Source organism: Dermacentor andersoni, chromosome 7 (assembly GCF_023375885.2).
Source record: "Dermacentor andersoni chromosome 7, qqDerAnde1_hic_scaffold, whole genome shotgun sequence".
NCBI lineage: Eukaryota > Metazoa > Arthropoda > Arachnida > Ixodida > Ixodidae > Dermacentor > Dermacentor andersoni.
Genome location: NC_092820.1, coordinates 155,932,698 through 155,957,911, shown reverse-complemented (window position 1 = coordinate 155,957,911; position 25,214 = coordinate 155,932,698). Strand labels below are relative to the sequence as shown.

The 25,214-nt window shown below is 44.6% G+C and overlaps 1 protein-coding gene across 1 annotated transcript in view; it reads left to right on the top strand.

Moving 5' to 3' along the window:
* The window catches only part of LOC126533525 (uncharacterized), a 56,429-nt gene extending 40,666 nt beyond the window's left edge, over positions 1-15,763 (top strand). Inside the window, exons 5-6 of the mRNA XM_072289544.1 lie at positions 11,512-12,248; positions 13,736-15,763. Of these exons, the coding sequence (XP_072145645.1) occupies positions 11,512-12,248; positions 13,736-15,166 (2,168 nt within the window). The 3' untranslated portion in view covers positions 15,167-15,763. The remainder of the gene's footprint in view (positions 1-11,511; positions 12,249-13,735) is intronic.
* The last annotated feature ends 9,451 nt before the right edge of the window (positions 15,764-25,214 follow it).

The following is a 25,214-nucleotide window of genomic DNA, read 5'->3' as shown; positions in this document are numbered from 1 at the left end:
CGCCATTGCAACACCACCGGCTCCTCGTCCGGTGACGTCAACTTGAACGCATTCGCAGTGTGTGCGCCCTGTGTGTGTGTTGTGTGTGCGTGTGTGTGCATGTGTGTGCCTGCGTGTGTGCCTGCGTGTGCGTGTGTGTTGTGTGAGTGTGCATGTACTTCAGGTATACACGGGAGGTATAGGGGACGCGAGCGACGACACAGCCTAAACTTTGATATGCTTGCAGAAAGAGACAATGTGCTCTGCAAGATTCCTAATGCATTTCGTCCTTTTATCTATATTTCGCAAATGAAACACATGTGAAAGCGTTACTAAAAATGCAACAACACGCAAACAGAAAAGGAAAATTATGTTGCAGGTATAAGGTATCTAACGACCGAGGTTCGGTATCACTCGACGGGACCCGTCAATGTTTCATCGGCCTCAACTTACCATTTCGCCCTACGGAGCCCAAACACCATTCCAGATCAAGAATTAAAACAGCTTGTTCAGCTTCACTTGTGGCCATATCGACCATGTTTGTACACAAAAAAAGAACTTTACTCGAGTGCAGAATTTTTTATTACACTATGATATACAGATTGTTTGAACTATGCACAACTGAAAACTCGTTCCCAGCGTATCAAAAACATCACTATGGGATTTGCGTGGTATTCCACGCCTAATTCAGAATTTTGAGGTGTCAAAACTTAGCGTAGCGACTGAAGATACGTTGGGTGAAGACTGAACGATACGTTGGAGTTTCAGAGGTCAAATTACACCGCGTAAGACCTTTATCTTACACCTGCGGCGAGCAGGATGAACGCATAATGCATTTGTTGTTAGACTGCTCACTTTACGCTCACCAAAGATAGAAGCTACCCAGGATACTGAGACTACAGGACAACTACGCCATGGCACACTATCACATTACCATTATATCACTCCGCACTATAAAAGGACCACGGCTTGTTCCATGTGCTGTAAAAAAACGCAGTTATCACAATCATTTTGTTTGACCAGATGGGACACGTTCTCAAATTATTAGCGTATGTTTCAAGATTTGCCTGTTTACTTACACATTCCTTTATGCACGTTTTGTAGATCTTGAATGAGACAGTGACGGTATGTAACCTCTCATGCTTACTGAAAACTTAACTGTAGTAGTCGGAGGAGAACATTGCTTCAACACTCCTCAAATGGCAGCCTCTGTAAGTCTCAACTGACCACCATCAAATCCCGAACACAATGACTTACACAAATACCGCGAAACACGGATCAAGACGATTCATGGATAATCAACATGTCCTTTTTTTCTTGCTCTCATTTAGAGCTCATATTTCATGCTATACCAACAAATGCTTGACAAGCACGTTTGTGTGTGGAGGACGGGGAAAGAAATTCATGTCTGTCCGTGCTACAGTTCTCAAAACAGAAATGAAGGGCGATGGAATGCGACTATCTCACGTGGCGCACGTGTCACTATAGCACACACTAACTTAAGATTCCCCGGGCAGCTGTTCGATGCATTAAAGAACAAGCTACATGCATGTTTTCGAAAAAGGTTGACAAACGCCTCAATGCAACCAATTAAAACAACAGCATTAGTCTTTGAGGAATACAGTACTGAGCAGATTATCAATAGCATCTGAACGATGCTCAACGAGAATGACATACGTTTTGACAAGTTGCATAACCGTTGGTGTTACTCTCTCATTAGTACTGAGAAATAAGGGAGGTTTGTGCCAAGCTATAGTACTGACTTTCTTTTACACTGTTTGTTTTCAATGAAGTACTAGGATATTAAACTCAAACATAACCAGCTTCTACACACATTTACGCCCAAAACACCTGTAGAATTACTTCTTATAGGCTGCTTTTGATAACCTAAAATGCTGATTTAAGCGTGGGCAGTTTATCTCAATGACTATAGTAGCGCTTTTGATATGCTGGAGCTGGGTTTGACTTTCATATAGTTCGGAAAAGCAATGACTCATTAATTAGTATTTACAGTAACTCAAGTCAGTTTCTTCTTACGAATATAATCTGTACAACCAGAAATCAAAGCGAGCAAGTTCTAACTTTGTGTGTGATGGAGCTTGGGCTCGGTGGAATTGCTCGAAGGCAATCCAGTGGCCAGCCGCTGCCATGGATTTTCTCATTCAACAATGAGTCAAGATCAAGCATTGCAGTAGGTTCAAAATTCACGAAGTGTTGAGCAGTAAGCACTTAGAGCTGCTTATGAACGCAATGTCTGTGTTTGTGTGTACAGAATGAACTACGCGAAAGGCATACAAGACTCCACACACGCAAAATAAGACCAGTAATGCCGAAATATCCGCCCCGGCACGATCAACGGCCAGTCAACATGCCTGCCCCCCGCCGTGCAATAGTAAAGCACACGGCAGGAGAGAATGAAAACATGGTTTTTACGTTTTCGCCATCCCTCATCGTGGACGCGGTAGACGCAAGTACTGGCAGCTGCTCTGATAACTGAGAATTCTGCAGTGGTTTATTACTAAACAGGCGCGTCGACCGTTATTGGGATACGGCGCTGTGGAGATATACTAGACGTATACGTGACGCAGGAACTTGCACGCGTTCATGCTCGTGTTCCAGTTGCACATCTGGCGCACCCCTGCAGCGCTGTCTCCCAACAATACCATTTCAACTGACCTCAACGCAAGCGTTGTGCAATGTTGATCGCACCGGACAGTTGCCGGCAAAGCGATGTGATCAGGCAGACTAAGCGGTTTGTGGTGCGATCATGTTGCTCACCGCACATTCGCTGCTCATCTCACACTTGAGAGTGAGCAGCATGTCCGGATCCCATACGGCGTCGTCTGCTACATCACGTCGCTTACTGACTCACGTCTGACGCCATCGACATGCCTGAGTCAGAAGCAGTCGCTTCCATTTCTGTATTGAAACTCTACCGACACGCGTTGCGGGGCTCCGAACAAGTGTCACATTCGGCATCAGGCGGAGGCAGATGGAAGAATCTGAGCTCTCCGCGTATTGCTCAGTGCACCAGCGTGAATGCGGCTCCAGTTTCGATACGTCACACTTTCACTACTACTGCGAGCAATACTTGCTTGTGTGCGCATGCGTGAGTGGGCCTGTGGGTAACCTATCTTCTGCAGGAGTTCTTCTATATTCTGTTCATATTCTTGCAAGAATTTCCGGTCTTAGTCCGGCTCTGGTGTTTGTTTAGACCGCTCGAGGGAATATGCCTGTTGGCCCGAGTACCGCCCTAGCCCCGTCCGTGCCCGCGTACACATGTACTAGCAACCGAGGGCAAGTTCTGGAAGGTCAGTGCAAATAAACACGCAAGGGATAAAAAAAAAGCGACACAGACGAGACAGAAAGGCACATTCATATGGCATGGACGCCACTAAAACAACAGTGAACTTTATTTTAAAAGCTCTCGTAAACAAGTTATGCAATGTCTGAACAATGGTTTACCGGAAAAATAAAAAAAGACGGCACATGCAGCCACATGCCTGGACATAAAATCAGCCCGAGTGCGGTTATTGGAGCCAGTGAACTGAAAACGAAAACTCGCAGCATACACTGTGTTAACAAAGCAGACAAACAGTGCCTACCAACCCTGACTTGTTAACATGATGACGTTTGCAGCAGAAGAGAGCATAATTTTGTAATGCTCTACGTCTTGTGATTGCAACGATCATATTCAAAAAGGAACGCGGCTCACATACAGCGCATATTTTACCAGCTTTAACGCGACCAGTTAAAAACAAACGAATCATTATACGTGATTTCCAAAGAACACGCGAAGTATTTAGAGGCATGTTTGGAAGCCACCAGTAATATTTTAGTCACTGACATGCAACAGGCAAACTAAAATATTTAACTAACTTTTTAATGGTTTTCATTTTCGTGTTCTCAATCAGGTGGTTATAGAGAATCGTAAGAGACGTAACAATGAAGTGTTTCCAGCAAGGTACACCCCACGTGTTTACTTCTTGTAATGTCAATGGCGCTGGGACGCGTCGTCACGTGGTACACTTTAATTTTGCGGACTGTCTTTTTCGTCGGGAATAAAGCACCACAAGAGACACAGCCTGCTTCGGTTATTTCACGCTATCGTCCGCAACCTGGGCATTAACGCCTTATCGATTAGGAGAGGCAACAGATGTTAGCTAATTAAATTACAAAATGTCTTTTACTAGAAGAAAAAAAACAAAAATACTTTCATGACTAACATGAACAGCACAGATCAACACACTGGTCACCGGTCGCGCAAAGCTCTCCGTTACTATTTCAATTTGTGGTGACATGTAGTTGGGACCGCCGGATTATGAGTGCAAAGCGTAATATGCTTTATAAATATTTGCTTTCCGTTATGCCCAATTCTTACTTCTATGTTTCTATTATATTTTTATGTATTATTTTCCGTCGTTTTCTTTCTATGTACCATTCTCTTTCATTTTGTTCATATAGCTATATGTTTGTTGTATAGCCATGCGGCCAGCACTGAGATCGTTAGTGAGCAATTATTATAATTATTCGTTTTTCTTGCAGTTTTCTGGTTGCACTATGGGCATATAGTTAACCAGTGCGGCGCTACAAAGGTGGCTAGATAGATAGACAGATAAATAGATAGATAGACAGATAAATAGATAGATAGACAGATAAACAGACAGATAGACAGATAAACAGACAGATAGACAGATAAATAGATAGATAGACAGATAAACAGACAGATAGACAGATAAACAGACAGATAAATAGATAGATAGACAGATAAACAGACAGACAGACAGACAGACAGACAGACAGACAGACAGACAGACAGACAGACAGACAGACAGACAGACAGACAGACAGACAGACAGACAGACAGACAGACAGACAGACAGACAGACAGACAGACAGACAGACAGACAGACAGACAGACAGACAGACAGACAGACAGACAGACAGACAGACAGACAGACAGACAGACAGACAGACAGACAGACAGACAGACAGACAGACAGACAGACAGACAGACAGACAGACAGACAGACAGACAGACAGACAGACAGACAGACAGACAGACAGACAGACAGACAGACAGACAGACAGACAGACAGACAGACAGACAGACAGACAGACAGACAGACAGACAGACAGACAGACAGACAGACAGACAGACAGACAGACAGACAGACAGACAGACAGACAGACAGACAGACAGACAGACAGACAGACAGACAGACAGACAGACAGACAGACAGACAGACAGACAGACAGACAGACAGACAGACAGACAGACAGACAGACAGACAGACAGACAGACAGACAGACAGACAGACAGACAGACAGACAGACAGACAGACAGACAGACAGACAGACAGACAGACAGACAGACAGACAGACAGACAGACAGACAGACAGACAGACAGACAGACAGACAGACAGACAGACAGACAGACAGACATACATACATACATACATACATACATACATACATACATACATACATACATACATACATACATACATACATACATACATACATACATACATACATACATACATACATACATACATACATACATACATACATACATACATACATACATACATACATACATACATACATACATACATACATACATACATACATACAGACAGACAGATAGATAGATATAGCTAGCTAGCTATATCTATATCAGATATCTGCTAGCTATATAGCTAGCTATAGCTAACTAGCTATCTAGCTATAGCTTCAGTGGACAGGAACATGAGCAAAAGGACATTCATGTTCCGTATGTATGTCCATGCATATTCTGTCATGGAATGTACTCTTTCTATACTCTTAGAATGGATTTACAAGCAGAAACGCGCTCGCTGTGGCATGATCGAAAGATTATTTAAATGCATTATGGTGGCTTCAGGTACTTGTAACTTACCTTTCAACCATTAATTAGAGAGGCAGTTGTTCTCCTAACTCTGTAACATTTAGAAAATTGCGGGAGCATGGTTAATAGTGCTTTTCGTATTTTTAAGAGTAAGTATTCCTGCCTTTGTCGCCTTTGCTCTGGCGAACTTCGTCCCAAAACAACGTTAGAGCATTCCTGAAAATTCAAAAGGTGTCTGAATGGCTTCGTCTTCACTCTACTTTTTGTTTTATTATATTAATGACGTGATGTAATAGCAGAGCTTGGTGCCTTAAGGTGGCACCGGACACTCCTAGCCTCTTGAAACAAAAATGTGTAATCGCACAATGTGTTGAAAGACGCCGAATTCAATCAGAGAGCGTGAACACTGAGTCGTGCACGCGAGTCCAAGAACCCACAGAAAAGAAACGTGCATGCAGTCGCACATGCGTCCTTCGCTGGGTTAGTTGGTTAAGCAGGATCTATAAAAAGGGGGGGAAACGCGAAAGAACGATGATACACTGAAAAAACAGACACCATATATAGGCGTTGACTGACAACTGAAAGTTTATTGCGGTAGAGAAACGTAAAAGAAAGATGAAGGGGGAGGGGAGGGCTCTGACACGTGACCAGCAGGCCATTGTCTCATGGTAATACAGACGGGGTGAAAGAGCAATCAAACAAAGAGACATGATCGGAAACACGTGCGCTAATTTCTTATGCATTTCAAATTAGCAAATCTCTCTTTCACTGAGCGTTAAAGGAGGGCCACTTACACAAGCTTTACCTCTTCGGTTTATCGCAAGGGCATCAGCTATCAGATGGCCATATGCACTTTGTAGATATATAAATACGAGTACTTCGTATTGGGCGACAACACATAGGGAAGTCTCCATATGATTTTTCGTTAAGGAAATTTGTGAGGTTTTCAGCATATTATTTCGCTCTTGATAGTTTAAATACTGTTTACTCAACAGGTCGCCTCAGACAAGCCCCTTCAGCGATGATCCATCACTTATACAAAAAATCATTGCTACTGTCGTCGTTATAATCATCACTATCATGGGTTCCTGTGTCGTATAAGACTGCAGTGGTAGGCAAATTGCGCTCAAGCAGAAAACAACAAACTATGGTTTATCTTTGTTTTTCTTAAGCTCTAAGCCAAGAGTTTTACACATATCAAGAGACATGGCGAAAAAAAATGAAAAATAAACCACGGAGCGATAGAAAACTCAAACTCCATCAGCGCGAAGCGCAATGCAAGTGGTGGATGCTCTCAATTGAGTACTTGCAACTCCTGAGTAAGCATCATGGCTCCCCCGCATCGTCCTATTCGCACTGAAGTCAAAAGGGGCTGGGGTTTAGCTTAACAACATACTGCCATGCACTGCAACGTGCTGCTTACATCCACCGGCTCCTTCGTCGTCACTGGTGACTTCAACGTGCACCACCAACTATGGGGAAGCACCAAGATTACCTTCAGACAGCAGGATGACGACAGCCTAACGTATCGGCGGAGCCCTTGCTTGGACTTGACTGATGTCCAGGCGCTTTGCTGCGTGTACACAGTTTTCCGTCTATCCCGCTTTCTTGTTTTTATTCCCCCTTTCACTTCCCCCAGTGTAAGGTAGCAAACCGGACGCTCGTCTGGTTGACATCCCTGCCTTTCCTCTCTTTGCTATCTTTCTCTCTCGAACACAGATAGGCGAATCTCTAAGTAAATGTACGGCTGCCGTGCGTTTAACCTCGTAAGCTTCGTTGAAAACAGCCTTACCATAAAAAGCCTCATAAACTCGATCAATATTTGCGGTCTGCATCAACAGATGGCAAAAAAAAAGAAAGCAGCCACCTGTTAAACGCCAACAGCTGCGAACGTTTGTGACGTGTATGGTGTATTTCTGCAATATATTCGAGAAACTTGCTGACGGCATTTTCCCTTTGGCAGTGAGCCTAGTGAGCAGCTTGTACGATAAGTTTGTCGCATCAACATCCACAACACAAGGTGGTCCCATGCACACAGCTCGGATCGCTTGTACATGCTACCCGGCGTGGCCCAGACAACCAAAACGTAATGTGAAAACTGACAAATTTATCTTTTGATTTTTCTAAATTACATATATATATTGAACATTACGATTAAACGTAACGTTCGCTTGAGGGAAAGATAGATTGATTTATACCATACGGTTCTAAAAAAGGGAGGCAGGGAGCTTTCATCTGAAAGTGGTGAAAGCAAATGAATCTGTAGGTAAAATGAAGTCTGAGATAAGTACAGCAAGCATCCATGCAAAATCATGCAGGACGCGTCCTGTGGAGGACGATTATCAACGGCAACTAAAAAAATTTTTTTTTGGCGTTTAACGTACTAAAACTGCGAAATGATTATGAGGCTTACCGTAGTGAGCCACTTCGGACTTAGCCTGACCATTTGGGGTTCATTAACCCGCACCCAATTTACGGCACACAGGCATTTCTGCATTTCGCCTCCATCAAAACGCGGTCTTCTGCACTTCAATTTTCTCAAGGCCGCATTTTAAAAAAGCTTCGCGTATTTAAATTAAGAGGGAACTTAGAATGCCCGCGATCGTGTAATGCAAACACAAGTAGAAGCGCATGTTTACACCGGCAGTGTACCGGAAAACCCAGACGTGAGTATTTGATGCTTGCTTTCAAAACGAAGCTTTAGGTCGACCCACACTCCTATGTCACCTATTCAGATTACAGGCAAAACCAAGAAATGGTGCCTGAGATAACCCCTGGGACGATCTTGATGTAGTTGGTTGCATTTGAGAAAGGAAATCATATTCTCGTGACTATTAGGTCTAAGTTCAGTGTAGAAATTCGGTGTACTCATTTACGTCATACGTGAATTCCTTACAAAGTTTACAAGTGTTTTGCAAAAGTTCTGCTCTGATAAAAGTGGTGTACTTAAGAGGAAGCTTTAGTTCGGGCCCAACTCCGACGCGGCCTATTCAAATACATGTAAAACGCAAAAACGTTTTTCTGAGATAACCCCTGGACATATTTGAATGAAATTTGTTGCATTTGAAAGAGAAAGTTAAATTCTAGTGACTGTTGGAAGCGGAATTTCGATTTAGGGCTTGAATTTCGCTGAAAAGATTTTCAAATATTCGACCGTTTGAAAAAAATAGAAGCACGAAGTTTACAAATTCATAGCTCTGCATCAAGAATAGATATCGCAGTTGTGTAACGGCATCGATTAGATCATTCAAAGTTGATGAATTCGATATGTCATTTTAAATCTTACGTGAATTTGTTACGTTGGTTACTAGGCTTTTGCAAAAGCTGTATTTCCATATTACTAAAGCTTTTTTATTTCATGTATAACATATCAATTTTGTCCGCTTTAGATGTACTATTACATGCAATTCATAGAATTGTATTCTCATTATTTGTTCTTGAGTTACAGAGTTGCAAACATGATAGTTTCGTTTTTGGAGATTTGCGATATTGGCCAATTTTTAATAAAAATTTACGACCTAACTCAGAAATTCGAAAACAACAGTCACTAGATTTTAAGTTTTTCTTTTAAATGCAACAAACCACGTCATATCCGGTGCAGTGGTTGCCGAGAAAAACGAATTCTCCTTTTACATGTATTTAGATAGGAGCACCCGAGCTAAAGCTTCTTCTTAAGAGCCATGTGTAACACATCAAATATTCTGTCATTGATTATAAGTTGCAGGCAATTTATGGTATTGGGATATCACTTTTTTACTGATTTATGAAATTTTACACATGGTAGCTTTGTTTTCTGAAAACTTGCGAGGTTGAACGATACTTATAAAAACATCCACGGCTTAAATATAAAATCCACTCGCAATAGTCACTAAATTATCATTTCCCTCTTCATGGGTGCTTCTACATGCTAACAAAGCACGGTCCACAATTCGTGTGCGTTTTACGTACGCTACGCACGAATTGTCATCGGGATTTTTTTTTTTCATAACACCGCATTCTCGAAACGAGAAACACTGATCTAGCATTTAACAGGGCGCAGCGCTTGAGATAATATAAAACTCCATTATTTTTACTTCATTGTGGGTAGTTCGATATAATTCGATAGCTGACTTCCTCTCCACCACGCCTGTTTTTATTTTTTGGCTTTAGGTTCAAGGCCATTTTTTCTGCCACTGTCCCGGGCGATAACGTAATATTTACAGGTTAGGTTCGTTGCTTACAAATTGCTTCACTTTAAGTCAGCATTTCCCTAAAGGCTTCAATGTTTCTGGTATTTTTTTGAACGCCATTTTAGAGAGCGTTAAAAAGCACTACGATAAGACAAGTGGTGTTGACAATTACGGGCAATCGGCGAGGTCGGCACGGTATGCAATTCTATTTTCTGAAAATTTAAAGCTGAGCACAGTTAATGATAGTAGGTGGCGACTTTAGATGGAAAGGCGCCTGTCATTACATGACTTGCCCTTCACTGATGGGCGCAATATGAAAGGACGATGCGCATTTTTTTTTAAACCACGCTGAGCCTTCCGTACAGCTACATTTTCACCTAAAGTTACGTGCACTTTGAAAATTAGTGCAAACCTTCTCTGCAGTCGTCATTCGAGCCTGTTTAATTACTACCTCCAAGAAACGAGGCGTCCATAGAGCAACGTGCTGTCGGTGAGCATTATGTCCGCAAAAAAATCCCAAGCTCTTCGGTGCGTAACCTGAAGTTTGTCATGGAGAAATCATGGAACTCTATAGACGAACAAATAGCGGAATAGGACGCAGAAGGTTTTTAAGATTGTGGCACAGACCAGTGGCTTGCATACCGTTTATAAAGGTGTACGAGGTATTCAAATCTCGAACTGGGGCGAAGTTTTCTTCAACAGCGAGGCTCTTTTTCCGAGAAACTAGTATGGGTTTCTTATGTAGCTTCGTGCTGCAAGACGGGTGGATTCCAATTTCTTGCCTATCATGAACTTTCTTCCACCTTGCGGACTTCCGCTGAACTGATCTGTCATATTTAGTGTCCTTGTGCTTTGAGTTGTTGATTAATTCACCCTCGTTCTGCTAGCCTCCTGGTCAGCTCAGGTAGTAGAACGACCGTCCCCTAAAGGCGTTAGGACCTGGTACTAATCCCAGACGAGGATGAATTTTTCTTCACCATTGTTGGTTTCTTTTGCAACTTCGTGCAAGGGAGGTAGATGTCAATGTTTCTCTTTCATTTATAAAGATGACGCGCAACTATCACATATTGCTCAGCGTACTTCTGTAGATCTGGTACAATCCCTGCCATCCCGCGAAATGGCAATGTACTACTCCTCTAGAACTCGGAAGAATATTTTAATATCTTAACAGAGAAAAGGAACATTAAAAATGTAGTGTGCTGACCAATTTCCTTTGAATTCGCAGGCTCAGAGGCTGAAAGGAAACCACGAGAGGCGGCAAGAAACGACTTCGTCTAACTACCCAGGGGCTTTTATGCTGCGGAAAGAAGATATGCCGCGAATGAACTGAACGAATTCAGCGCCGAATCCTTCTTTCATATGGAAACTTAAACTTCCTCCAATGTCATTGCCGTGAAACGTGAAAACATCCTATAAAGCCAGACTCGCGGAAACTGCGATGAGGCTTCAGTTATCTCAGCGATAAAACCTTCTCGCTCACAGCTCCCAGTGAGTTACAGCTGACAGAGAAACCATGTCAGGTTTCGCGGTCGACCTAGTTATTTTTGTCGTCAAAGTCCTTGTCACTCTTTATGACGTCATCACCCTTCCTATCTATTTTGTACTTCAAAAGCCCTGGGTCTACTGGAAGCAAAAACGAATCTGCTTGGCCAAGCCTATCAAAGAGGGTGACCCATCGTCACCATACGTGCACTCGGAAAAGCTCGAGAGACAGTGCCTGAAAGGGGTCCAAACGTTGAACGAAGCTACCCGCAAAGCCATTCGTTTGTACCCCGAGCGACCCGCTTTAGGAACTCGGCCCGTCCTGGGACAAAGCGAAGTGAAGCAACCCAGCGGCAATGTCTTCAAGAAGCTCGTTCTGGGCGACTACCAGTGGCTCACGTATCAGGAGGTTGACGAGAAGATTGACCTGACGGCTCGCGGTCTTCAGTCGATAGGCCTGAAGCCGCGTCAGCACTTGGGCATCCTCGCCGAGACGCGGGCCGAGTGGTTCATAACAGCGCAGGCCTGTTTCCGGACCAACATCTCGCTAGTCACTCTGTACGCGACGCTTAGCAACGAAGGAATGGTGAGTGCCGTGAACAGGACTGAGGTGACGCACCTTGTCACCTCGGCGGAACTTCTGCCTCGGGTGCTAAGCATAGCGGACAAGATGCCGTCACTTACGCACATTGTCTACATGGAGGACGCTCACTCCAAACGTAGAGCACCCTTAGCCCAAGGTCCTAAGGCAAGTGAACTGCATGCCACTTTATGGATCTCTGCCTAATCGCGGTATTTTCGTGCTTCAATAACGCCCGCTGGTGGGCTACGTGGTGAAACCCCTACGTGGTAGTGTTCCGGCATATACAAAGCATAGAAAAAAGCACGCGTATTGAAGCAGAGAGAAAAAGAAAGAAAGAAAGAAAGAAGTAAACAGCGGAGGAGAAAATAGAACACCGTTGAATAGAGAGAGCGGGGACTTTGTCTGCAAGCATACCGTTCATTGTGCTATCGACAAATGAACAAGTTTGCCGGTTAATTGACAGGGAACGACTTTGTATGCAATTAGCGGACGATGGCGGTGCATACGCGCGCGGTTAGCCCATTTTCCTACGGTCATCTTTTCTTACGTTATTCGGTCCTTGCATGTATTTGGCAGCTAGCGCTCAACAGCACTCTGTCCTGTCCCTTGTTTTGCCCTATGCGCTCTCTATGTGCTGAAACACTGCCACAGAGAAGTCCCGAGTGCACTCACAAAATGAATGTGTCCCTCATTCAAGTTAAACATAAATAAATAGTGGCCTGCTTGATTAAGAGTGGAATTCGACGATCGACAACTGTGCACGCCGCTATCGTTTAGGTGTGGCTTGTCCCTCTGGGCAAAAGTTCACCCAGCATCGAGTTAGATCCTTAATTCAAACTTGGATCATTGTTACCTTTTTCTCGGCCACATCAGCGGGACAACGTAATTTAATGATCAGAACGGGCTAGCCATGACCTTAAAGTAAAAACAAATATCAGCGTAGTATATACAAATAGCAAACACTTGTTGGTAAAGCTTTAGCGCCTTGCATGAGGCTGTTCCCACGTAAAGAGCCGATAAACTCCAGCGAATGCTCCAGGGCGTCGGCTGAATTGCCGGAAGGGTTAAGTAAATGTAGAATGCGTTAAGCTTTATAGAGCAAGCTTTAGCTTGAGTAAAGGTTCGGTTTGGGCTCGTTCGTAGCCCATTGTAAGGCATTAATAGCGTGAGCAAAACACAAAAGCAAAGAAAAACGCTCGTCCTGTCGTTTTCGTTTTCTTAACCTCCTACAAACACTGTTATACCGTTACCTTCACTTCAAGAACTAATGGTTAGACCCTTAGAGCATTTGGCTACTGTGCCGGAAGACAGAGGTTCGATCCCACCATCAGTGCCCACACTAACATAACGTTCGTCTTTCTTTTCACACGATGCAAAGAAGTAAGGCGTGCAGGTTACCACGAGGCGTAAGCGATGTAGGAGCATGTCTAGTGTGAGGTCAATGTTGTGGTTTAAAATTTAAATGTTGTAGTTTAAAAAGGCACCCGCTTATTCTGCTGAAGTAAATTGAATAAAGCAATCGCATGAAGCTACCACGCGCGGCTTCCATCGCGCAAAAAAAAACAAGAAAAAGAAAAAGAAACAAATGTATGATTTCTCTGAAGGCGAAGGCTTTCGGTCGACTCTAATTGTAGACTTCCGTTCTATTGCAGGTTATACCATTCTCTAGACTTCAAACCTTGGGAAGCCAGCGCTACATGGAAGAGTGCCCACCTGGGCCTGACGATATTGCCATCATCATGTTTACGAGCGGATCCACAGGAATTCCCAAAGGTGTCATGGCTACGCACAGCAATCTGTTGACGACGACGAGATCCTTCGGATTCTTCTGCCAGGGCTATGGGGCCGCAGGGAGCGAAGACACCTACATCGCCTTCCTGCCGCTCGCCCACATGCTTGAACTTTCTTTTGAGCTATTACTGATGAGCGTCGGCGGTCGCATAGGCTACTCGTCTCCTCTCACGCTCACCGACAATTCAAGCGGCATCGCTCCGAGCTGTCGTGGAGACGCAACCGTTCTGAAGCCCACTCAGATCACTTGCGTTCCCCTCGTAGCAGACCGTATCCGAAAAGGAATCAACCAAATGGTCGCTTCCAAAGGCACCTGGTTCAAGGCGCTGTTTGACTACGCAGTTGAATACAAATGCTTCTGGCTGGACCTCGGTTTCAATACTCCTATCCTCAACCGCCTACTTTTCAACAAGACAAGCCGCCTTCTTGGTGGCAAAACCAAGTTCGTTGTGAGCGGCTCGGCCCCACTTTCCGATCAAACGCGCTTGTTTCTCCGGGCCTGCCTGAATTGTGCGGTGGTCGAGGGTTATGGCCTCTCCGAGACCAGCTGCGTGACAACCGCCATGGATCGGCGGGACACCAGTACGGGCCGCGTCGGATCCCCTCTGCCCGGCTGCTACCTGCGCCTGGTTGACTGGCCGGAAGGGGGCTACAGTAACACCGACAGGCCCAACCCTCGCGGTGAGGTCGTCGTGGGAGGTCCGTGCGTTGCTAAGGGCTACTTCAAGGACGGAGAACTCACGCGAGAGTCGTTTCGAGAAGAAGACGGCATCCGCTGGTTCTACACGGGCGACGTCGGCGAGATCTTTCCCGACGGTACGCTCAAGATCATCGACCGCAAGAAAGATATCGTCAAACTTCAGCACGGCGAGTACGTGGCACTCGCGCGCGTCGAGGCTGTGCTCAAGTCGTGTCCCCTCGTCGAAAACGCCTTCGCGTACGGCAACTCCATGTACACCTACCTCGTGACCTTCGTATCGCCAAACTACGATCAACTGCGCCGGTTGGCTGGACACCTCGGCAAGGGGCACTTGGTGACCACCAAAGAACTGTGCTACGATGACGAAGTAGCTAGCGCTGCCCAGGAGTCGATTCTGAACTACGCGCGCTCGTGCGATTTGCAGAAGGCCGAGGTGCCGCGCAAGGTGAAACTGTGCCACGAGGAGTGGACGCCGGACACGGGGCTGGTCACGCCTACGCTCAAGCTTTGCAGAAAGCCGCTGCAAAAGTACTACCAGAGCGATATTAACGCCCTCTATGAGTCGGATGTGCAAGCATTGTGCACAGCATGAACCACCACAAATGGCTGTGCCGGAAATTAAACTGTACCTGTCATGCTGGAGATACTGTTTTACATGGCTTAAGTACGGACGTATTGAGTATTGAGGGCGTTGAGCATTGATACTCAACGCCCGCACTGAAGTCACACTGACTGATAATGGCGTAACTACAGGCCACGGAGAGAACGCCCACCCAATATTACAAAGTGTTGGCGGTGACCAGACGTAAAAGAAGAAAAAGAAAGCGCGAGTGCATTGCACAACAGCCATCAGCCCTACCACGAACCGTCTGCTATATACATATAGGGATCCCGCTGACCTGGAATATAAACGAGACAATCACTTGGACTCTCATACCATGTGACGACGCACATGCAAAACTGGCCGGTCCTCTCATAGCAGGACATTGCGCGTTAGGCTGGACTATGTGGAGATGTGAAGTGTTATGTGTTTGTACGCGTTTTATTTTCCTATGCCCCCCTGTCGAACTGAGGCAACAATGTCTTCAATCTATGTAATAAAAAATGAACCAATCAATTCTACATGAAGACGAATTTCAAGTGCTGAACAATCGCATTGAATCAATAAAGCTTTATTCAATGTGGTGTTTATTCGTTCTAAAATTTGTCAAATCTCTGCAGATACAGCCACTAGCGGCGAAATTAGTCAAAGATTATGACAGCGATTTAATTCATACTAGTACTAATTAGCCTCACATTCATTGGGTGAGCCTGTATTACCAACGGCAATGCATGTTTTTCTTTCGGTTAACCGCATTGGCCCTTCGCATCCAATTTCTGTCTTACCAAAGAAAGGGCTCAGTCATAACAGCCTGTGTATGAAACTAACAGAGTTTATGGAAATGTTTTCATTAAAAAAAAACATTATATAGAACATCACGAAGCACTTTGGCTATTTCTTGCATAGAAACATCCGTCTTGTTTAATTGGGATGTACTTAACCAGGAATTTAAATAACTGATAAAAGCTTACGTTTAAGATGCATATCGGTTACTTATTCACTCTTTCAACTAATAAGAACGACCAGAGAGGAAACATAAATTTCACAATAATTCAAACTGTCCGGAGACGGAAGCTTTGTGCATGTTTAAAGGGACAAATCAGTCCCACGTAAGAGTAAGAAATTGAATTTAGCATCGAACCCTTTGGTACTTTTTACACATACCGCCTATTTCGGACATAGGAGAGAGACAGGAAAGTTAAGTAAATGCATGCATGGAGGTGTACCAGAAACACGTCCTGTGCGCTACTCTACGAAGGAGAAAGTGAGTAAGACGAGAAAGAAAGGAGGGTGTCGCTTTGATTACGGAGGCAAATTGAAACTGCACTCGCTCACTGTTTGTTCTTGCTTTAATTTGGTCTTTGTGGCCTGTCATCTTGTTGCTTCTTTCTTTTTGACTTTCCTCCTCCTCCCCTTAGGCTTCCGTTTCTATACCCTCCTTTCTAAAGGGCATAGACAGGCTTTGTGCTGTTTCTCGGTGGCAGCTGCAAGCTTGCTCCATGCCTATTCTCATCTCTCTGCATGCATGTATGTTTTTCATATAAAATAGAAATAATAATGCGGCACGTATCCGCATTTGGATCCGCTATGACGATTAGCACCTTCCACTGGGCATCATCTTAGGTCACCTGGATTCTAGATCATTCACGATAATAAAAGTATACGGCACACAACGAACAGTTATGTTTTTTTTTTTTTTTGCTCCCTTGCAAGTCTCCGTAGCATAGCGAGTTCCGGGTGTTCCTTTTTAGAGGCGCACTTATCCCCGCGCAATAAAACAGAGGGGCCACAAATCAAAATTCTTGCAGCGCACTTTAAATTGAAATATATTGACCACGGTGTAATGTAGCCATTCCTTCCGCTAGATTCTACGTCAGTCTCATGATCGACCATTCATGGCCGGCTAATCTAGATGAGAACGAGGGTACAGAGCCGCCTTGACCCTGACGAAGTTTGACACAGTTCACAGTTGGCACATTTTTCTCAACAGAAAAATGTGCGTTAGTCGCTTTTACGCGAAAAACGATGACTCCTTATCCAGTATGCATCAATGGTCAGCCTATCTCCTACAGGAGAAATCACCGGTTTTTGGGCATCATTGTAGAACGGGACCTCACTTGGAGCCCTCATGTTGCCCACTTAAAGAAGAAGCTCACATGTATTGTTCACGTCTTCAAGTTCATCGCCGGCAAAACATGGGGATCGTCAGTGGGCTCCATGCTACAGTTATATCGAGAACTGTTCATCGGATTCCTACGCTATAGCTCCCCCGTGCTTGCTAAAACATGCAAGTCAAATCTTCGAGAACTTCAGAGCGTGCAGGCGCAGGCACTACGTGTTTTCCTAGGCCTTCCGCGCAGCGCCTCAACAGCTGGAACCATTATAATGGCTCAAGACCATCCGATCACGACTTACATTAGCACCGAAACCCTTAGAGCCCACGTTCGTCATGTTTCACGGATGCAGTCAAGCTCTCTTGCGTGCCTGCCTGAACGACAACCACAGGCGTCCTTCTCCAACAAGGTCAGCATCCATCGTGCCTCCTTACCATCGGGTTTCACACCCTCTGCACGTTCAACTTCAGCGTTGTGGTGTTTAAAACAACCTCAAGTGCGTCTTACGATTCCAGGGATAAGAAAGAAGACAGACCTGCCTACTTTGGCCTTGAAGCAAGCAGCTCTGGATTGTTTGCACACTTTCTACTTTGATCGAGTACACATATATACGGATGGCTCTTCCACTCAGACCAGCTCCACTAGCGCAGTGGTTATACCATCCCGTTCACTAAGCATCCAATACAAGATTTCTCACTTGACAACATCGACTAGTTCGGACCTTGTTGCCCTCCAAGGTGCCGTTGATTATATTAATAACCAACCGGCTAATCGGTGGACTATATTCTGCGATTCGAAGGTGGCCTTACAATGTCTTCTGGCATCTCTTCGTCGCGGGTCATGTGAACAACTCGTGTCGGAGATACGAGAAATGCACCATCACATGATCGCGAAAGGACACGACGTCGTGTTTCAGTGGCTGCCTGGTCATTGCGGTATCTCCGGCAACGACCTCGCTGACGAAGCTGCTAGAAAAGCACACGAAGGAGCAACCCTTGTTTCAATACCTTTATCGCGGACCGACGCAGCCCAACACTTAGGCAAGCTAGCGCACTCTTTGACATTGGAGAAGTGGCACACACCTGAATTCACTCAACATCGCTTGCATTCCCTCGATCCCTCTATGCAACTGCGGCTGTAACCAGGTCTACCGCGAAATGAGGAAACAGTGCTGTGCCGCTTACGTCTGGGCGTCGCATTCACAGATGCTTATGCATTGCTGATTGGAATGGCTGATAGCGCCGAGTGCAATGCCTGCGGTGTCGAGGAAACCATAGAACACCTACTGTGCTACTGCCCATCTTATGAAAATGAAAGGCAAGACCTCTGCACAGCTCTCAATCAGCTAGATGGAAAGCCGTTCACCTTGAACAAGATCTTGGGATCATGGCCTCGCATATCACAGCTACAAAAGGCCACAAAAGCGCTGCTGCGATATTTGAAAGCGACCGGATTGAGTCAGCGTCTGTGATCCGGACTGAGTGACCGACTGATATCTCCAGTGGACTTTATTTTTTTAATCTTTCCGTCCCCCTTTCCCTTTCCCCAGTGTAGGGTAGCCAACCGGGCTCAGTCCTGGTTAACCTCCCTACCTTTCATTTATCATTTCTCTCTCTCTCTCTCTCTCTCTGTTGACAAGGAATGGTATTGGCATATGGAATGGTCATATTATGCCGGCCCTATAGGCTCAAGTGTAGGCACTATTTCAACGAGCAAAACATTCATATTCAGTTGGATTAGAAATGGTGTCATTATGTCTGATGTCTTGATCAGCAAAAAAGACCTTGGAAGCTAGGCGCGTACGCAGCGTCCCGAATAAGAGCTGAGGGTTGCGAGTGGAGACAGGGCATGCATCAAGGCCTTGTCAAATCTAAGGCAGCACTTAAAACAACAATATTTCATCTTTATTATGCTTGATTACGCTGTAGAATTTAGACACCATTAAACTTAATTAAAAGTTAACACTAACTATATACTAGGGTCTAACTTGCAAAACCACGATTATTTTTATCTTTCTTTGTCCTCTCGATATTGCTATAGTGTATGATCTTGGCGGGTAACGATCGAGGCGAGTACACTAAAGTGACTTCCTGTGGTTCTTGCGCATGCTGCACGCAGTCGCAGGTAAAGTTATAGCGCCTACGTGTTGACGTATAAAACTTGGACACGAAGCAAGGAGGAGACACCGTGGTCTGCATATATTGACAGTGACAAGGAACACGCTCAAAAAGAGTTTTGGTATGGATCCAAAACTAGCCACATACGCTAAGGATCCAGATGATACTGCCAATAATATTGTATTATACTATGCGGGAATGAAGATTTTCTTTTTTTTCCTTCTTTCTTTCTTTACTTACTTACTTACGTACTTACTTACTTACGTGCCTACGTGCTTACTTACGTACTTACTTACGTATTTACTTACGTACTTTCACTCACTCACTCACTCACTCACTTGCTCAATTACTTACTTACTTTCGTTCTTTCTTTCTTTCAATTAGTGGGCCAGTGCAGTGTGCGTGAAATGGAATCATTACGTTTTAAATGTTGTGCTCTGTCATTCAAAGGCGCTTTAGTCTTTTCTGTATTTCCTTTTTTACTCGCAGGCAGTACTAATAATTTTATAATAATAATAATTTATAATAATCTAATAATTTATTTATTTAATAATAGTTTGTATGTTCCCATATGATATCACTGAAGGGGGCATCAACTCTATCAGGAACAAATGAACATGCTTCTCGTGTATCTGGGTGTGAGCATCGCACAATTATGACAGTTCAAGCACCCCGACATTTCGCAAAAAAGAAAGAGAAAAGAAAACTAGTAGAGGGCATTGACGCGTGCGCATCCCTGTTTCTGTGCACGCTAGCCATATGCTCCTTTCTCTTTTCGCGGTCACGAGTACTTAACAGCGGGCCACTCACGCGCATGAAAGACACGGGACACGTGCGGAATCCATCAAGTTCCGAGCGGTCTTGTTACACTTGTGAGAACGGAACAATCCCTGCACAAGTTGCAAAGACGACATGCTAACCCGAACGCCTTCTGCTCACGTTTATTTCGCATCCCAAATGAAGCACGTGTTGACCTCCGTGGGCTTCCCGTCTGGAGAACGAACTTAACAGGCAAAAAATAAAGACGCCGAAAGCGCGAATGCGGCACTGTTATCGCAGAACCGCAGCGTAAGAAGGCAAAACGGGCGCTATCGCGAAGTTTACGGCTGAAAAGACGAATTCCCACTCGAGCTAACTTGCTGCTCACTAAGCCCTTTTCTGTTTGAAGCCACTGCTACCCGATGGCGTTTTTCAGGCACCGCGGAAAACTCGCACAGCGAATACACACCCCACAAACTTATCATGTCTCTGTACACGTCGTACGGTTGTGGGACCAGCAGCTTGCTCTTTCGCTGGTTGTTCTTTCAACCAACGGGGACACAGTTCGATAGAATGAGTAACTCCTGTACATCCTGCTTCAGAGAATAAGTGAGAAACAAACAGCTCTTAGCCAGGTGCGATAAGAACAAGTCTTGAGGAGACCACATCAAACGAGCCCTACAACGCAAGTACAACTGTTGTCTCTCGTCACCCGCAGTCGCCGTCAGGAGGCATCATCTGGTAACGAGGAAGAGACCGATACGGCCAGATTGCATGTTACAATTCTTCAAAATTCTTATAATGTTTACTAAATTCACAACCATTTCTAGATAATTAATTATTCATACCTGTAACCGCACACACTTTAAATCCCAACTGCAAGATACTTATTTCATTTCACCCTAATTTATATTTAAAAACATGCGGACAGTTCTTTCACCGCCCGATTCATGGCCGATCCGCCAGAGTGGGTTGCGCCATTTCACTAGAAAACAAGAACAAGGACAGTCATATCTAGCCGTACAAGGTAGATCTTCAAGCGGAAAAAAGATTTAGGAGATGTATACAAAAATGGTATGGATAAAAAACAACGTATATCATTCCTGATTAAGCAGGCTTTATGACTATTTGTGACCACCCCGTTTTAAATGGCATGCCATTAAATCCTCCTCCTCATCATCATCATCACCGTCATGGTAGCGGCGCGGTTAAAGGCGGCTCCATTTACTCCCACTAGAGCGAAAAATTCGGTGCAGTCGCAAACGTCGCAACGGGATTTTGAGAGGCCTCCTTTCACATGACGGAGGCAAGGTAAATGTGCACGTGGTAGCGAAGCCATCGGAGAAGCCTATGGGTCCAGAAAATGCGGTTTCATCAGCGGTGTGTGAGGCTTACGTCGTCTATGTGAGGAGAGAACAGTTTCGATGGAAAAAAAAACAATAAAGCTGACGTGACGCCAAGTCAGCTAAAAAAAGAGTGAGGTCCTTTTTGTTGTTGGCGCAATTATTTCTGTAGGGTTGCAATTAGGCGGTATATGTAAAACAACTTGCAATTCGACCCGAGTCCGCTGTGGAGTAGGTGTTGGAATATTTCGGACTCAAATCGATGGGCGCTTGAGGTTGATGTGACGGCTTTTTAGATCTAAAGCGTTATCAGATGCTGACTGATGTCAAGTGGCAAGTAAATGAAATTTAGGCATACTGCGATTCCTGTCTTGGTTTCGTTGCGAGAATCAGTATCCTGCACGATCGCGAACCTGTCTTGCCCCATTTCTTCCCACTGTTACGCGTCTTTGGCACCATAGCCATTATGAACTCTTTAAATTGTGTGCCTGTCAGCGTGGTGCCAGGCGTGTAATTTCTAAGCGAAAGTTCGCTGCAGTTAATAGTGCTCATAAACGTACGACCATAACTATTTAGTATTATAATTTGCAATATCGCTGCGAGCGCAGCATTCTGTTATCGTCACTGCGCTTCTTATGCTATGTTTTTCTTCTATAAGTATAAATAGTGCCTTAGAAGCTATAAAACAGCCAACGTGGGAAGGATGGGAGGCAGCCCTGTCCAGCTCAACCCTCAAGGACCAGCGAGCCCTCGTGGAAAGAGCTAGGGCGGCGGCCTTAGCCAACGGAATTCCGGAATAAGAATCCGACCACCCTTCTCATAACTCCCCTCTCATTTTTTTTTCTTCTTTAAATAAAACGTTTTCATCATCATCATCATCTTCTATAAGTAACAGCATAAGTTACGCTTGAAGTGCGACAGCAGCATTGGAGGTAGAGGCTTTGTTGAGATCTATATTAAGTATGGCTCAGGAAAACAATGTGAACAGCGTAATACCAGTAGACATTGCACGCAATTTCCTTTGTTTTTCTCGCAATACTGTAGATTGCACAGGAAACATATAAAGCAACAAGACGCATTAAGAGGGGTTTATTGAACTTTTCTAAAAGTACTCGTGATTTTTATCATTGTGATTACCCTATTTCATATTCTATAAAAATTTAAATTCTCAAGTTGCCCGTGCAAAATCACGATCTGTTATAATTTACTTTATTTATGTACAGGTGTACTGCTGTCTTAAGACCGAACAGGTGGAATTCTTTATAGACAATAAAATATTAGTTTTTCACTGTCCAAACATATAAAAAATAGAAACAAAACGACAGTCGCATAGAAAAAGAATGAATGAACACATTAGAATAACAATTTAGAACATTATAATAACAAGGTAGAACAGACACCACATCATATTTAAAGGGCGGACACCGCATGCTCAAATGTGGTGACTGTATCTGATGAAAAGACACTGGCAGGCAAGGCATTCCACTCCTGGACTGTGCGTGGAAAAAAATGAATGTTTGAAAATGTTTGTGCAAGACGAATAGGGAAGCAAGCTGCGAGAAAGACGGTGGCGAGATGCGCGTTCTGCAAACGTCAAATATATTATCGTGTGTCAAGGCGCAGTGACCCATCACATAAGTTGTAGAGGAATTTTAATCTTGCTATTTTTCTTCGTGGGTCCAGTGTGGGAATGCTCTTCTCGCGCATAAGTGTTCATGGCGAATCAGTTGCCTTAAGTTTATTGAAAATAAAACGAACAGTCCGCCTTTGCACCATTTCCAATTTATGTTTATGTTTATTGTAAAATGGATCCCATGCAACGCTTCCATATACCAAATTTGATAAAATGAAATTGTTGAAAGCTATAACTTTGAGCTCAAGAGGCGCCGATTTGAACTTGTGTCTACTGATGCCGTAGTGCGAGACCTCGTCAGGCATGGAATTGAGTAGCGCGGAGTCGGGCTCCCTGCCTCAGTTGGCTGTGTAGCTATCGAAAGTAAAGCGCCTGTATCCTGGTGCGTATCGAAGTGCTTTTTTGATTCTGTAGCACTTAACAGAAGCGTTAGGAACTTGTCTCGCTTAGTCAAAGACGCTGCAACACCGTTGTAGAACAGCTGACAGCCTCACTCTGCAGACCCACGCAGAAAGCGGAAGGGAGCGCCGCTGCAGCGTGCCCTGCGATACGACGTCATCACCGACGGTACTGTTGCATCGTGAACTGCCTCGAGCCATGAAGGATTGCGTCACAAGGTTCCGTCGTGCCACTTTCCTTCCCTTTCGCATACGAAGCAGAGAGGCGAGAGCGCAGGAGATGGGCAGTTTAGCAAACGGGTAAAGCGATATCACTTGCACTCCGCGACGGCCGCTAGTGCATGATGAATTGCATGTCAGGTGCCGCGTAGAGCGACCGCATCCCCCCTGCGATAACAGAAGCTAACGCAGACTAATTACGACGCGGCATCGTGCCTGTACGTGTCAGAAGCGTAACGGGAAGGTTTTTTGAAAATTCGCATTCACTAATACGTGCGTCACACAACTCGTTCGCAAGATGATGTTCCTGAGCACTTTCCTGTTCCTCGACGAGCTCGGTACGTATGCATAAGAAAGCTGGCACGCACGTAACCCCACGCCCCACACCCTCTTTAGCATTTAATAGCAGCCGGCCGCCAAGTAAAGGTTCGAAGATGAAAAGATAAGACGGTTGAAGGCTGTAACAAGCGAGAGCTGATGCGAGAATAACTGAAGAGGCGAAGTTCGTCCAGTGCCGTTTGCCTCCAGTCAAGTGGGATTCGTTCAATTTGCTTGGTGGATGCGCTTGATAGCTTCGACGTTATGAAGACACGCAGCAATTAGGCGCGAGAGAACGTCGCAGCAGCTTAGCTTCAGCTCGCTGTCGTACGGTGCTTGTTGAAGTGGCAGCGCACCGAAAACCTTCAAAACTTTTTTTTTTTTTGAAAGCGCAGATATGGTTCTCCTTGCTAAGTTTCCTTCCTTAAGTCGAGTAGTGGATAAGAATGGAAGAAGCTTTCCGGGTTCTTAATGCTCTGAAAAGCGTAGCGTAGCACAACCAAAAGTGGGGGATCCAAAGTGGTCCATGCCCATACGGACAGCTCACTTTGTACTACCCAATGCTGCGACGTCGGCGCTAGTAGTGTTTCTTTTTCCCGCAGCGCAGCGTATTTGATTGCCGGTGACACAATTCTGGCAAAGCGTATTATTAACCTAGTTTATTGTACAATATACGGAGTTATTTGGCCTTTATTACTAGAAACATACCGCACATATCATAAGATGTTCGTAGTGCTTCCGTAATCACATTGAAAATCGGCAAGTTGGTCGCGTAGTGGTAAAAAAAATTACCACAAAGAATATCATTATAAAGTATACAATCAAAGAGCAATAGGAAAACCAGTTATGAATGTGGTGCAAGTAGCCTCCAAAGCAAAACACTCTCTACAAATTTCCTTCTTGAGACATTAATTTAAGGCAGTCAGTATAATTTGAAATGAGAGGGGCCTCTTCGTTCACAACATGGTTGCTTGCTGCACAGTGTGGCTTGCACTTTGGGCGGTAAACATTCGCGTTGTATTTCGGACTATATTCATCGTTTTTTCTCGGTTAAAAAAAAGTAATAGAACTACACCGCGATTCTCATGGCCTTTCGAAAAACTGGTCACAATCGCTGATTAAAGAGGCTCGCCAGAAG